Source organism: Vanessa tameamea, chromosome 5 (genome assembly GCF_037043105.1).
Source record: "Vanessa tameamea isolate UH-Manoa-2023 chromosome 5, ilVanTame1 primary haplotype, whole genome shotgun sequence".
Lineage (NCBI taxonomy): Eukaryota > Metazoa > Arthropoda > Insecta > Lepidoptera > Nymphalidae > Vanessa > Vanessa tameamea.
The window spans coordinates 12,648,950-12,666,618 of record NC_087313.1 but is presented as its reverse complement, the minus strand read 5'-3'; the positions used below and the strand labels follow the sequence as shown (position 1 = coordinate 12,666,618).

The 17,669-nt window shown below is 33.3% G+C and overlaps 1 protein-coding gene across 1 annotated transcript in view; it reads right to left on the bottom strand.

Moving 5' to 3' along the window:
- The window catches only part of LOC113404413 (neurogenic locus Notch protein), a 114,987-nt gene that overhangs the window by 59,697 nt on the left and 37,621 nt on the right, over window positions 1-17,669 (bottom strand). Inside the window, exon 2 of the mRNA XM_026645294.2 lies at window positions 17,196-17,274. Coding sequence (XP_026501079.1) covers window positions 17,196-17,274 — 79 coding nt within the window. The remainder of the gene's footprint in view (window positions 1-17,195; window positions 17,275-17,669) is intronic.

The window sequence follows — 17,669 nt, the reverse complement described above, 5'->3', positions numbered from 1 at the left end:
ACAAGTATTACACTAACTTACTGATTGACAAAGTTAAAACCACCGGTTCCGAGAAGAAATACTGACCAGAGAAGAACAGAAGAAGCAACAGCCAAACGATTTAAAAAGTTCTTTAATGGTGAATACAGTTACTATCACCGAGATCTTAATTGTTTATATGTTCTGTATGTTCGAACATCTGCTTTGAAAATGATTCAAGAATCACAAGAATTAGAATTTAAATATTCAAATATTTTTGAAGCATTAGTCACATTCTTTCGATCTTTGTCCTACATCTTAGCCGCTTGAGCATTATATGCAAATAACTCCAACGACACAACGTTGTAAATGACAGCGATTGCTATTTATGGTCAATCGCGTTCATCGTAAGGCCCTAAATAGTTAAAGAATTTATAATATTGGTTTTAAGATAAATCGGTTATTTATATTCAAATTTTTGTGACTTATGCCTTTCTCCGATTTTTTACTTCATAATATAAAACTATAATAATTTATTATATACAATATTGCCTTAAAACAATGTTTCGGTATAAATAAACTTATGATCTTTTGGCGAACAGAGCATGCATTTTCTAAAATCATGATATTTATAAAGCATAGTAGCTCAGTATTTCGCAACACGAGATTGGCAAGCCATTTGTTTTCAATTGCAATTGTTCTAAACTATCTCCACGCAAAATCCATTTCAGCTGCAAAATTTGGCCACATTTCCAATCTTAATATCAGAACGAACGGCCGTAACGGGTTTGTGGGAAAGATCTCTCGCGCCCCGGGCACCAATGGCCGCTGTTCTGAGATTGGCTCGACCGCCCCAGGCTACCATTCCGACCCGCTCCTAACCACCGGTTGTGCACTTACTGGCAGGATCTTTGAGGAATGTTTGGATAATTTCTCTTTAAATAAGCAAATACCTTTAATAGTGTCCGAAGTTGAGTCATCAGCTAACTTTGTTGAACTCAAAAGGACCTTCACTCGTAAATTCTAAGGATTATGAATATTTTGTATGAGGACTTTCTATTTATATCTCATTGTCCATGTACTTGAATAGCGTTTACTTTAGCGAGGTGATCCAGAGCTGAACTAAACAACACAATTCAATTGAGCGAACATTTCGCTGTAATTTTCTTGGACGCAATTTCAAATGGACTCAACAATTACTGTAGTTTTACAACTCTTCATAATTTATAAGTCTTCACATGCAATTTCATGCTATTAAATATAACCCTACGATGTCATTATAAGTATACATATGTATGTAGATAATAGATGAAAATATTCAAGCAATAAATAATATTTACTTAACTACAGTAACTTTAAATTATTTCTTAAAAGTGTTCTTAGTTTGCATATAAGAAAAGTAGGATCAAGATAAACGGACAAATGCATACAGGATTCGTTTTGGGGCTACATTTACCCGAAAATTAATAAATATGCCAAATATATTTCGAGCACGCTTTAGTCGAATTAGCTTTTAATGCTTTGTACGTGTCCAATAAAATATAAGATAGCATTTATGTGTTAAATTAACCAATTAATTAATTAATTAAATAATTTTCAAGTTCGAATCCGATTTCATCCAAATTATACGATTCGAAATAAGTCAAAAGATCGTTTTCAATGAAATTTTAAATCATGCGCTAACAAGGTCCTCATGCCCTCAGACACGAACAAATCATATCGTCAAACTAGTTATGGTCACTCGTGATGTAACGACTAGGTATGCAAATTGTGCGCGGGCGCAGGCGGGTCGTCGACCGCCATGTTTGCTTCGCGTCCCATTGGCTCCGCGGAATCGATTTGTAACGTGCTCTCAGCGAGATAAGGTCAATGCCGAAGCGTCTTTCATCTGCTACCGATTTTCTTGTTTTAGTTTCTTATGATTCGCGTTTTTTTAACGCAGTCTCTTATAATAAATTTGTTATTTATGCTATATTAATTAATAAGTTTTAAAAAATATATGTTGATGTTTAATCTTAAACGAAATTGTAACATATTTCGATGTATTTCTTTAAATAGGTAGGCATATCCATGAAGAGTCAATTACGGCACGTTGTTACCTATTAGAAATATAAATAACAAATCCTTTCCAACAAGAGTACGTGCACTGAATCAGACGCCGAACACCGGTCCCGCCCGGTCTTCAAACTATGATAATTATAAGCTAACAGCTCTTTCTATACTAATTAGCTTCACCTCGATCTGACGAACGGTTCTGAGGTCTGGGAAATTAATAACGAACACAGCGAAGACAAGATATAAAATGGGTTATTAATTTTTATACAAACTTCAGTAATAAATATATTTTCTTAGATTTCTAACAATTGTTTTAAATAAACAACTGTTTTTTAAATCTTTCACATTTCTTAAATACATAATATGTATCTCTAATTATTATTATATAAATGTTCAATATAGTTTGAGGTTATGAAATGATGCGGTCGTAAAACCGATCCCCGAAGTACTCCAATAAAAGTCTACGTTTCGTCCGTCCGTTGGAGAGCAATTGGTGCAGCGAGCGAGTTTTTCAAAGCAATAAAATCTGTTAATGGCAGAACAATAATAAAAAAGCGGCGAATAAAAAGCCTCAGACATATTCAAATCTCTTTATACCCACCTGCGATATTTCATATGTCGATCACAATAGCCTTATATTGCTTTATTGGGTCGAATCATGGATATTCAATATATAAAACCTAAAGGATTTTATCAACTTTTTGATTTATAATATCATTCTTTAGGTATCTTACTAGACATGTAAGATTATTTCAACGCTTTAGATAAAATTAATCTTTGTTATCATCGTATATTTAAAAGCTGAATGAAGACTGCAAATCATCGCAGTTTATTTTACTTCGTCATTTTGTGCGTCTTTTAAAATGGTAATGGAGTATTTTAGCTCTTTTAAGATAAGATTAATCTTCAGTTCAGTAAGACATCTCAGGTATTGAGTGAGGCGTTTGTTTATTTTTCTTTATTTTCCGTACCATTGCGGGGGCTTATTCAAATGAACAGGTAATCGGTCGCCGACACCGTATTAAAGCTTATTATTGCCCACCGATCGAAGTGAGGAGAACAAGATATTTCTAAAAGACATTAAAGACGAGGCAGTACTGGAACATATCGACTTGGAATCGCAAAAAAACGTAACGTTATTCATTTTTATTTAACGTTCCGCATACTTGTTAATCCAGCTTCGTGGGAATCTATCGGTTTCAACTTCTTTACAGCATACGGTGAAATTAGTCAGGTTATAGATAATCTTGAATCTCCTTATCTGTATGAAAAAACATTTAGACCTAGACGTACAAACATATGAGATTGTAGTTCATTTTTATTAGCTATAATAATTCTACAAGATTGATCTTCATTGGAAAATGATGATGAAGAAATAAATATGCATTTGTCCGCTTAGCTGTCAGAAATATAACATTTTTTTTTATGACAGTACCATATTTAAAAAATTGTCAACACTATGGAGATAATTCTAAAATCGAAATTGTTTTTTTATTAAATTTTAAATGTTGCTCTCGATAATGTTGATAATGAGGAAACATTAAAGCGTGCGTGGGCGCCCTACACCTGTCTTGTAGATTGGTTTATATCTTGTATATTTAAGAGATTTTGATAGTGAATGACAAGAAAATTTAATTATCAGATCAAAATGACCTCCAAAACGCGTTTTGAGATTAGTTGATCAAGATTAAAGGCCAATAAATAAAAATAGACCAAAGTGCATCTTAGATGAATTACAAATTCAATCTAAAATTTATAGCAAAGAGGTTTTCTTAACTGTCTTAGATAACCTAAATTGGCTTGACTTTAAAATTATATAAGCTCATTATAATATTTGAAATGACAGTTCCAAATAATTTGTTTATGCTACAATTGATCACAAATTGGATACCGATAATGTGTCACTTACATCTACATTACAAAAACATGAACTAAACGAAAACATTGTTGTTAATACAAACACTAATATTAATGCAATGATAAAGCTTAAAATAATTTCTCTTGACATAACACTTCGTGCCATCGAGACGATCAGATCAATGGACTTGGATGAACTTGGCCAAAAAAGCATGAAGATTTCTTTAAATAAACATTCATCGGAATCGATTCGAGTCTTCATCTCCGAGTGTTTACTTAGTAACAGTCATCTTTGAATAAATCGATTTCGAATGGAGTCCCGGTGATCGAACGAAAATGGACTTTAATAGAGGTACTTAAAAACGAAATTAAATCGTTGTTGTGGATATTAAATATTAATGCATTTGCTAAAGTAAACGATATTCTTCGTCATTCAACACTCGGTACACTTTCGATTGCCGGTGGCTTGGTCCAATGACATCCGCTTGGTGTTTCAACTGTTAATTTGATTTTAGAGCGCCACACGAAAAGAAATTCCTGATTACCGAGATTAAAGGAAAACATATTCTAAGATTACTTAATGAAATTAATAGCGTATAAGTTTAATTTAACTTAGTTATAGTAATTAAATATTGATGCAACCCTCAGTCGAGAAACGCAGTTATTCTTCTTAAATGATTTGGGGTATAGTACAGACGTTGACCCTGTCCATCGATCAAGGCTGGGCGTGTCGTGGCGCTCGGCTTATGTAAATGCATTACCAGTAATAACAGGTTGAAAAGCAACGTCTTCGAACAATATGATGCCATGTTTATGAGAGGTATGCGTCTTTACACAATCAGTGTGTTGCCATTAATGTGAAACAGAAATGTTATTATTTGGTCCGTAACTTGAAGTATTTCGTGATAAACTTGAGAGTTTTGATTGGTATATATGTTCGATTTTAAATTGATCCCATAATTTAGTTGAGAACTCCATTCGAGATGACACAGCATACCATATCACACACTACTAATTAGGAATATTAAGCAGCTGCGCCGCATTCTGATGCATCTATTTAACAGCAAGAACGTTAAGTACTACTAAATGTCACGGCATATATTTATTAAAACCTTCCTCACTTACAACGTCCTCTTTCACTCTAAACAGACCTCTTTATTCCATTTTGGATGTTAATTGCTATCACTTCTCACAGTTTCGATAATTTCATTTCGAAATATATTACTCAATGGTAACATCCTGGTCAATGGTAAAATAAGAAATGAATTTATTTTTTCAACATAATACGACTTAATTCGAAATTGACTCGATGCAAAATGAAATATGATTGGAGAAGTATCGCTTACCTTTCAAAGGCTAGTGTAATGCATGCAAATTGCCGGTCCAGCGAGCCGTAAAGTTTGCATTGACAACAATGTTGTTTACAGAGCACTAAATCGTGTCTGCTCCGTCAATGTTTCGCATTGTCCACGGACATACAATTCTGATGTTACATCAAGTGGCTAATTAGAAATTATAGCTGTTTAATTAAAAGGCCTTTTGAAATAAGGATATCGCATCGTTAAATCACTAAGAGTAATCACTGACGGAGCAACTTGGACGTTAGGCGTGTTTGAAATTCTAAATTAAACCGCACGCTCAGCAAAATCCGGGTTGACATGGCAAATATTTTTAGCGACATTATAAAAAAAAAAACGTTTAACTTTAATCCGACGATTAAATTCATTCTCACGTTCATAGTTTAAAGCTATCAAAATGTAATATCCCCTGGTATCAGAATTATGTTTGTTCTTTATGCTTCGATTTTTTTTTATATCGGTATTTTAAAGTTAGATCAACTTCATGATTCATTCGAACATCAAAATCATCATCCACGATTTCCCGGTTCGTGCGTCAATAAACGGAGGCTCTATGTAAACAAGGCAGGTTGATTTGTTTCGCTCTCCGGTGATCCGAGATTTAAATGAGTTTGTTTTTTGTCACGGGTCCAACTCAGTCGGGGATCGACGGAATGATGACAAAGTAACGTATTTTTTACTATCTATACATATTTATTGAAGTGCGTCAACGGCTAGGTTTAATGATGACATACAGTTTGATATAAACTTTAATTGAGTTGAAAGAACAATATGCGGAGATGATTATTCATATCTTTCTACAATAATGGCAACGTATCAATGCCAACTTTATGAATCTTATTGAATGAGCGTGCTTGAAAGATTTATCATTTAAGTATGGATAAATTAAAAATTATAATCAACTGTTTTGATTATTCATTATTAAATATTCCATAGCGTAAATTTTCATCAGTAATACTTGATAATCATCATCCTCCTGCCCTTATCCCAATTTTCTTTGGGATCAGCGCAGCATGTCTTCTTCTTCCATACTTTTCTGTCTGACGTCATCTCTCAAGTAACATTCTTTCTAGCCATATCGTCTTTCACACAATCCATCCATCGTGTCTCTGGTCGTCCCCTACTACTATAACCATTCACATTCATGCTCAAGACCGTATAATAATATCAGTAATACTTGATAAATAGACAATCATTTGAATTTAAAAGTAAATTTTATATTTTTCTTAAAAGGAAAAGCATCGCGTGCGCGCTTTACTAAACGCAAATCCGACGCACCATTGTTCCAACGGTAATCACTTTTATTAAATGACGTCAGGGAAAGTATATTATATGGTACAATCTATCAATAAAGTCTGAAAACAGGTGAACAAGTAAACAATAGAGAAAATTATATTTGAGGACAAGATGTTAAACTACTAAAGATTGTATGCAAACGCACTGCAAATGCTCTCTATTTTCTCACTCGAATTAACTGATGGAACGGAAATACGACACAAGCTCCTAAGTTTTGTTTAGGATCATGATCATCGGTTTTAGGTGTTTTTGACTGCTAAATTCCAAAAATGTACCCAAAATGCGACTTGACCTCACAAACTCCGATTCTCGGTAGCCTCATTAGCTATTAGACTATCGAAGCCGGTAATATATAACATGTTAGTTGCTTCAACAGCAAGACCATTAAGAAGCAACACTAGATGAACAATACCTCATATGTCAAAAGTAAAATGAAATAAAAGCGTTTTGTCTTCGCATTCATTAAGATCTTTAATTAATGATTTTAAAACCAGGTCTATTATATTGCAAAAGCTTTATGGATAAACGATATGAAAATCTATTAATAAATCATTAATTTTACATGCTATGTTAATATATTAGATATTCTATGGCTCATAATGATTTGCCGCAATACTACGATAACATTTCAAAAGGCAATTTATAGAAATCAATTCCTTTAAATCGCATTTTTAAACCTTACAATTATAAAAATAAAGAAAATAGTTCAGGAGATTTAAAATCCGAATTATTAGAATATATTATATTTTTAAAGACAAAGTTGAAACGAAATACGGAAAAACATTCAAAATGTCATGACTGTGTCCCTGGACCCAATGTCTCTGGAAAGATTTCGTTCGGATCTAGATTTAACTAAGCTCTAGGATTTTAAAATTTATCCGTCATCTAGTCATCTAACCACATTCAAAGGTAAGCATTGAGTTGATATCAGACGTTATCAAAATATAGCAGCAGATGTTAGTACGATATTAACCAAGCACGAGAATATCCGTCATGTTCTCCAGTCGTGAGCTCCGACCGGCATTATTTCATTAGACGAATAATTGATAGTTAACATTTATGTTGTAATGTTAGATTGATAGCTCGTGTTACGCGTCAAAGTTTCAGAACGCCTGTCTAAATAACATAACCTTATTGTGGGTGGCAATCTTGTTAATTTCTTTTTCACCAATATACCTATTCCTTTCTCATTGAATGATTAAGTACGGACGATTTATCACTTTATAACAATGCAGTGTTCGGTAATATTAACAATATGTTTTGAATTGGATGATGATGAAATGAAGCATCTACCTGAGTACAAGTTTCATATTCGTTCGACAAGGATAAGTGTGTGAATCATTTATTGTTTTAATGTAGATCATTAAAATTAAGAAAGTTCAAAAAAAATTAAACGAGATGGGTAGAATTGCGTATGTTATTTTTTTAGAGATTAATTACTTTTGCCGTTAAATTAAATTCGTTCAAATTATGCATTTATCTAAACAAAAATAATTGGACATATCTTTGCCCCAGTTATAAAACCGTGAACACACATGTGGTCTGACAGTTAGGAGGGCCATTAAGAAGAAGACACACGATGCAAAGCGGTCGAAACGAAACGTGCTTCACGGCATCGAGATAGTAAACTCAGGTGTTTTCACGTATGAAAAAACTAGATACAGTAAAATTCAACCTTAACCTAAAAACAAAGAGTCTACAGTTCCCTGTTTCAGTATTTGTGTAAGTTTTTGATCTTTTAAGGCAAACCAAGTTTATTGCTCATATTGTCATCAAGATTTTTCAAACGATAGAATAACCTAAGACAAAGGTAAAATTACACTTGGTTCATGGCCATTTATAAAAGTTCCTGGAATCAACTATTTTAAGATGTTACAAGAACTACTAAAACATAGCAAAATAACGTTACATTTTAAAAAATGTCTGAAATGAAACTTAAATAAACAGAGAACATCTTGATTGTTTGGAAGAAAGTTTAATTCCACTTAAATAGATAAGGTATCTAAAGACACAAATTTGAAAATTATCTTTAAGCAGTATAAAGACTTACAGCAGTAAAAATAATACAATTGGAATACGATAAATTGCTAAATGCTGGCATGTCAATTGTACTGATTTAGAACTAGTCTTACGTTACTATCGTTGAATCTGATACAGATTTAGTTAGAGATAGCCTTAAGCCAACCCCTTAAGGAAGAATACAGTTTATTAAATTGGACTACTTTCTTAAGATTGGCATTTTAATAGAGACAGTCTATGATATATATTAGAAGACGGAATTTAATCAGATCATCTTGTAAATGAAATGAATTTACAAAAATGATCGCGCAAACTTTTTAAGAAATATTAACCCGAGTTAAGTTAGATACCATTTCTTCCACAAGACTCCATAGATATATCAATGAAATTAAATGGTTAGCGATCGTGTGTGGCCTCACAGTAAGATTTAAACATCCAAATGCTTACGAATTGCCCATTACCGTGTATTAAACAGATTTAAGACTCGCGTAATGCTTACTGCTTTACCAGTAAGGGCTTGGTCTGTTTATGCTAAATACCCATTCAAACCTGGCCGCAGAAGCTCATAATATTTGCATGAAGAAATCTTCATAAGGCAAGGCAAACAAAAAATAATGAGTATCGTCAAAAGATACTTAAGAGAAACTAAGAAGGAAAAGATTAAATCCCGATTTAGTACAACAGTCGTAATTTAAACATATTATTTATTAATGCTATAGATTTGTTCTGAACTAGACTTAGGTCGGCTAATAAATTCAAGACGTAATAAGGTCAGAGCTCAGATGTTTAGAGCTAAAAGACGCATAAATCGTTTTGAGATATACTAATATATTTCTCTTTCTAGCGTTTATATTCCCTATGATTAAAATGGCGATATAAACTTTACTTAACATAATCTCCCTTCGTATATGTTTTTGTCAATTTTAGTTCTACTAATAAATAAGCCGGTATTTATTTTCAACCTAAGCTATTCACTGTAGCTATTGTTTCAGATTCGCCTAAGTAAACCGGTTCGAGAGATAAAGGCACCAAAAAGGCCGCTCCAAGCATGCCTACCCAACAAACCTAAGAGAAATTCCTACCAAAAGTAGTTTTATTAGTGGCCATTTTAAAGAATTTCGGTCAGTCTGAACAAAAAATTATAGACGTCCTCTAAATTATGACCGTGCCGACGAATTTTGCGTGAGGAACGTCTCAAAGGGATCATCAATTTTTCAAAATGAAGCTTAAAACAACAAATACTATATAATAAGACAGACCGAAATTGTTATAATTACCTACATTTAATAAGTCAAGCTAAAAGCAGAAGCCGGTGATTATTAAAGTAACCATTTTGAATTTCGTAGCAGATGCAATACGACTGATGTTGAATGTTAAAAAGAATTATAAATAACCGCCTTCGGATAAAGGATAAAAGAATTAATCTTTTTGGTGTGACTACCGACACGATCCTGAGGTGAGAATACTAAAGCATAAAGCTTGTTTATGACGCCTTACATGGAGCATGCGAGATTGAGAATCAATTTTAATATCGCAGTGGAATTAATGATACGAACTTTTAAACGATCGCATTATTTACAAGAATATAACGTTAAAAAAATATCAATGGATAGTAAACGACTAAAAATAATATAAATGAAAAAATTGTTTAAGATAAAATAATAACTAATCTTCTTCAAGCGTACACATTTCTCGGGTTAAGAACGTTGATTACACATCCTGCGTTTCGTTAAACAAGATAATGTAACCGGTTACAAAGCATGTAGAGAAATTATGCCCTGACAAAAAGCTAAACGGCTAAAAATAAGATGAGATTATAAAATTCTCCATTAAAATTGCAAAGCTTGATTGCAAAGCAAAATATCTTTCAAATAAAGATACAAGCATTTGAATATAGACACCATCACAACACGAGGGCAATTCCAAAAAACGTCATTTCATTTCTCACGCTCGGTGCCAAGTCATCTTAAAACGAATTTGAGGAAGTGAAGGCTATTATCTCTTTGGAATCAAGTCAAACAGACCAAGAAAAGAACGATTTGGAGATCGGTAACTAGAAAGCTGGACAAAAACATATTTTTTGTTTTATCCCATACCTTATAAGTATTAATTCAAGGTAACATTTATTTACTAATATATAAGTAAGCTTAAATAGAACAAAATTAAATGTTATTCTGCGGAAATCCTGAGTTGATTTTGTTTTGTTTTAAAACTCAATGATACATACAATGATGAATGAATCAACAGTGAACAATCAAACATGAGAAATATAGAATTATTTTTCTTTAAAAATATATCAAGATCAAACAGAACCACAAATTATTACTCCGTTGCGCCCGACAAGTTTTTTTTATTACAATTCGTTTGCTAGCGACGTAACAAGGCAGCTCACGAGGTGATATTAAAGTAATGCATTCTCTCTCCTTTATTATAAACGCATTTACTTCTAATGGATTCTCTTAGATCGGAAAATAGATCGTACAGTTTTTTTATTTTTCAATTATACTGCATATGTCAAATAAATTAACGTCACTTCCTCTTTGGTCAAACAAAATTATTTAAAATAATCAGATACTGCGTAACAACTTTTGTAATTTGCTAATTTGTAATCTCGTAGACAACTCTTAAATGGCATTAAGGTACCAAAAGTGCTATTAGTTAGAAGGTTGTTTAAATATATCAAAAACATTTAGGTCGGTGACGAGACAAAACTAGAGTTACGTAAGTGTCCTTGCTACACTTAGTGCAGCATCTATCTTGTTTGCGCAATGTATTCGTGCGAAGTCTCCGCACCTTTTGCTTTATGTTCAGTTTGTTTAGTAGCTCCGATTTGCTCGCCACCGAGCTATTTATTATATTTCGTAACCATATAAACTTCCAATCTCACGTGATCATTTATATTCTAATGCTCAAACAGCTCGGATTTCTAATCCCCTCTTAACACGCTTCGCTCGATGGTTTCGTTTTTGGGTAACCATTGTGTGGTAAGAAGCGAGTTTATTTATGATCGAATTGATTGTTTGGTTTACAGCCAATCACAATTTTAAAAGATTTTGATCATATTTTGAGCAAATTGATCATTTTGTTTGAATTTTACAATTTCATCTAAATTTGTTTATGGATCAAAATTACACATACTACATAGATAATGATTATAACTCTTTTAATATTTTCTTCCCTAGTTTTAGATTGCTTTCAACGTGACGTAATTCCTTAGAATGTCATTAAAAAGAAAAACTGTATTAATAATGTCAATAATGTTGTAAGGTACAACTTACACTGCACCAAAAAAAATATCTGGTTGTCGGTGAACTCGTTTGTTCTCACAACCAAAATTTCGGTACACTCCACACGTATGTGAAATTGTCGGTTTTTGCATTTGTCGTTAACGAGCCACGTTAAATAAGTATTATTGCCTACGTGAGAGGCATTGTATTATGTATTGGCGGTACGAGCTTTTTATCGTGCAATTGGTTGTGTAAGTCAGTCTGTTGTGCTTCTAGTATTTTCAACTCTAATTGATATATTCCAACTTTATATCGAGGAAGTAGTTTTGTTTTTGTCGTATGCTAAGGCTAAATTATTGTTTATTTGTGGTGCCCAGTATACACGAAATATAGTTAATTAACATAGTCGAAGAATAAACTGCTCCAAATAAATAAATCATTTCGATGAAAAGAAAGAAAATTTAAATTTAAATGCATGCCACAATTGTTCGAAGAAATTTAAGCAGTTCTAGTAGTAGTTGCAGTAGCAATAGCGGTATTCTGTAAGAAGATACTCGAAACTCACCTCAGACGAGTGATATGTCAGAATGTATTATACGACATTGCCTATAATAATTGTAAAATTTAAAGGATCGTATCAAAAGCCGTATCAGTGTAAGTCGGTGGTCAACATTTCACGAGTGAGGTACGAAGTGAATTCCTACACAACAGCTGAAACAGATATAATGTTGTTATTGAGAAGTGCTCAACTATTACAAATCATCTTTGACTTCATCCTATGTGGGAAAATTAAGATTATTTTTTATCTTTTCCCATTAATTCATCCTTTTGTCTAAAGCCTCTCCATCTCGCCTAACGTAAACCGAGTTACAGCACAATAGAGGTGCCTGTATCATAAAGCAAATCAAGGAAGCTGATCTCAGACATTTTAAAATCAATTCTTTATTAATGTTATTGACCCATGATAAGGTCACACCTAAAGACGTGTTCTTATACCACAGATTACTAAATAAACTTGCCAGCTTTAATTGAAAAAAATATATAAAAACATATTTTAAAATATCTCTTTCAAACAATGGCTTTTTTAAAGCATTTTAAGAATATATCAATTTTAAAACGAAACCCTAAATTTTTTAAAGAAAATCTAGTTACTACAAAAGCAATTCAATCAACGAGCAAAGAAATAACGGAGCGTTGGTCTCTATTAGACTATCTTTATAAGACTAGTTTAAAAACCCATTACAACCTCTCGAAGGCGCTTAAATGAATACATAGCTTATATAATACAACGGCTATTTCACTTCAAATAATTAACTAGTCGCCTGCGGCTTCGCACGCGTTTTACGGTTGGTCATGAGCCTGTGTTCTTTGTTGGAGATCAAGCCTGTTACATACTAAATTTCAGTGATTGGACCGTGAAAGAGCAACAGACAGACAGAGTTACTTACCTATATATACTAGCTGAACCTGCGGATTTACCCACACGTAATTTATTCAAGGCCCAGTGGTTAGAACGCGTGCATCTTAACCGATGATTTCGGGTTCAAACCCAGGCAGGCACCACTGAATTTTCATGTGCTTAATTTGTGTTTATAATTCATCTCGTGCTCGGCGGTGAAGGAAAACATCGTGAGGAAACCTGCATGTGTCTAATTTCAACGAAATTCTGCCACATGTGTATTCCACCAACCCGCATTGGAGCAGCGTGGTGGAATATGCTCCATACCTTCTCCTCAACGGGAGAGGAGGCCTTAGCCCAGCAGTGGGAAATTTACAGGGTGATAATGTTATGTTATTATGTTATAATTTATAAAACAAACCCTCGCACCCCATGTTACTACCGCGAGGTGTGAATTTAAAAAAAAGGATGTCTTTTCCTTAAGTCTCAAATCTATCTCCATAGCAAATTTCATCTAAATCGGCTCAGCGGTTTAAGCGTGAACATGTTACAAACACTGTGAGTTATTTACGCGTTTATAATATATATATATAAATATAATATACGAAATATATATATATATATATATAATATACGAAATATCGAGTATACGAATTTAAATATCGTATCGAAATTTAAATCAATAATTCACTGTACACATCATTAAATAACTTAATTAGCATAGTGTTAATTAAGACTAATTAAATTAAACAGGTATGTTAACTCCGTTCCGCTTGTACTTGCTTAATATAGAGATTTGTCAGTTTTGTGAGTTATGAATCAGAAATTATGCGATTATGGGCCATGGAACAGATTGTAATTATCATACCTACGTACATTACATAATTTAGATCGTACTGATCGTATTTATCTATACAAATATCTATAATACTCCATACTATTATTATAAATGTGAAAGTAACTCCGTCTTTCGCTCTTTCAAATATGAAGCAAGCTTGATCTCCAAGGAAGGACATAGACTTTCTTATGACTGACACCTGAAACGCGAGCGAATCCTCGGGTCACAACTATTTAATATAAACTATTTAATGCCCTTCTTTAGTCTTTAAGTTTCGTAATAAAATTTATATTATATTTAATAGTATTTAACTGACATAACTTTGTATTTCAAAATTTCCGTTTAGTACATCTCTACAAAATGTCGACTTGAATAAATATACGTATATTTCGATTTTTGAATAAAAACTCATATCGTCGTAGGCACATTTTTATCCTAAATAGTGCGCTTAAATTTTATGACTATGCAATTTAATAAATCAATCATATTTTTTGTCGTAATCCAAATTCAATTTTAAAAGGAACAAATTATTCAAATGTGTTCCATAATCGTCAAACAAAAACATAATTGGCGCCTGTATGCGCTGGCGCATGACATCAGCGGGATCTAGGACGCCCGCCCACTTCCATTAGCCGCACCGACACTCACCGACACTCGCCGACACTCGCCGATACTAGACAGACCACCAGACATCCTATTGTCATTATCGTCTGATTTTTATCTATGAATCTTTGACAGGCGAAACCTCAGCCGTCAGTTTAGCTTTTATTACTCGACAAAATTATTTGTATACATTTTGTGTCATATGCATGTATTTTAGATATCGCGATGGGATATCAAAGTGCCATTGATTATATTGATAGATTTAAAAGTTTAAAATGTTCAATAATGGCCAGTTTTACGAAGTAACATTTATTATCTGTTATTCCTAGACGAAAATCTGAAGAACACAAAAGAATAATAGCGCAGAAAAAAACTTGATTGAACCGCGATATTTAATATTCGACTATAATAGAGCACTACCACGCGGCGGCGCTATCGAGTTGAGCAATATTATAAATTAAAAAACAATTTCACAGCGGCACCATCAGAATGAAAAGATCGCCCAAATAAATACCTCATATCGGACGTTTACCGACACACATGTATACGGTCAACGTAAATAGGGTTCCCAAAATATATATAAAATTACCATTCATCAATCTTCAATATTAACGGTTTTTTACCTACCACCAGACGGTGATTAGTTAAATTGTGTCTTACTCACACTTATGTCAGATCGATGATAACAGAAAGAGAGAGAAAAACCAGTGCTTATGTCGACACTCACTTAACAATGTCTGTAAGGCTTTAAGCGTAACTCCGTAAATTGGTAACCATTACTATTGTCCAATTAAATATATTTTTCAAATCATAATTCCGTTAACCGATAGTTTAGATACATTAAAAATCCGGCGTCACCCAATGCCGTTAAAAGGTTGACATAGTCCAGGGAAATGAGGACGGATGGCAATTCTATAACAAGCATCTCACCTCGTTATCAGATGCTCCGTAAAGGGCGAGCGGTTTTAATGAGCGCGAATGATGGAAACAAAGACGGCCATATATGCTCATAGACCTTACTAACGATTCTCGAAAGCAGTTACATAATGCTAGTTATTAATGAGAAGATAATTGTTATTGATCTAAAACATTGACGCTTCAAATCACACTAGATGGATGGTTTAATATGTAATTTGTTGTTTGAGTAATTGAACGTCACGACTATCATCTAAAACTATAATTATATCAATTAGTAGTATGTCTAATATATTACATATTTATTTGACGTGCAAATAATGAATTTCTTTATAAGATACTATTAACCTAAAAGGCAATGGCTTACTGAAGGCTGTCGTAATCATGATGATATATAATCACAAATTAAAACTTGAAAACAGTTGTAGTTTTCCCGTTTTTAAACCAATAATCTAGTTTTATTCACGCTGAGAATTTTTAAATAGAAATAATGAAAATAAATCTATATATGTTAAAGGATATCAAAAGGATTCATAAGATTCGAGAAACAAATGGTAGGAGTCAAAATGGGTTCCCCATTTCGGTCGGTTCGTAATAGGCGACGTATAAGGGGTTACCATGGAAACAAGCTTAGTGTGAACTAGTTAAATGAAGCCTTATATGTAAATTATATTAATATAATCGATACGAAACTCTCTAGAAAGTTTTATATATATATATTAACCATAAAATATGTTTTCTTTTCAAATTTGTTTATGTTCCTTACATTCTATAAACACACATAGATAACACTTGTGCGTCTGTTACACATATCGAAAATATGTTACGTTGAGAGTTACGTTTGATGGATCCATAATTATTCAGACAAAAACCGATGATGATGTCGGTCTCACCGTATTCGGTCAAGGCATCAAATCTCAAGGGAGACCAGCCAACTACGTAGTACATAAATAGGGCACAAGTGTGTGCCCAGACACAGGTACATTCCTTCATTCTAATAATCCAGTGAGACGGCTAATCCGACACGATCGGAAAGAGTTCAGGCGCAGACTAACGCCTTTACAGACTTCGGTCTGTTACTGAGAATTAAATGAAACAAAAAGTTTTTAGTTTGTTTCGGCCTGTTCTGGAATTTGAACCCAGAACCTCGGAATCAAGCCACAGACCATCGAAACAGTCGACGACAAAAACTACATTAAATATAATATCATATCATATAATAGTCATGAACATATTATTTATATTTTGAACGATTGAAGTGAAGTAATTAATGATTCACCAACAAAATGGGGCCATTACTCTTTATTTATAGGAGTAAAATATTGTTGCATTTCTTGTATCAATAAGCCTACGCATTTTTTTTCTAATGCAATTAAAAGGCCCTCGAAAACGAAGGGCAAGCGCATCTGCTGCACAAGGGCACTACACTGCACTCATTTTTATTATTACTATTAGAAACCGCGAGCTACTACAGAGAAGTACTACGGAATGTAGCGTACAAAGTATTTGGAAAATACATACGTACATATAAAATATTTAAATGAAATTTACTGGAAAAATATTATCCGTATCTAAAATATTTTCACATATTAGTCTTAATTATTCGAAATGATCCATTGAATCTGTAAACATGTAATCAACAAATATTTATTACGAAACATGCAACTTACTTGCAAAAGTATTCCCCACGTGGTGATGAAAGACATGTCCCGCCATTTTTGCACGGTGACGGCGAACACGAAACAAAACCTGTAATAATAAAAACTCGTTAATATTCACATTTATATATTATAGAGAACGGAAAATAAATATCGGTCGCTAAGGAAATAGAGTCCTTTATTACATATGTACAAAAGTACGTTTATGTTACAATTGTGCTGAACAGCAATAGTTTGTAGTTTGAAATGTAATTGTGCTAGTGTCATTAAGAGGAATACCGCCAAATTCTGAAATGAGAATCAGTCAGGTTTGAATACTGAACGCTCATTGGTCGTTTTTACGTATTGCGTCATCAGCTGTATCTACGAATGTGCATTCAGATCAACTGGAGAATTTTGGACTTCATGACCCGAGCGTTGCAGTTGTGAGGGTTGCAACTAAGCCAAAATCCAAAGGCATAAGTCGTAAGAGACGGTATAATTGTC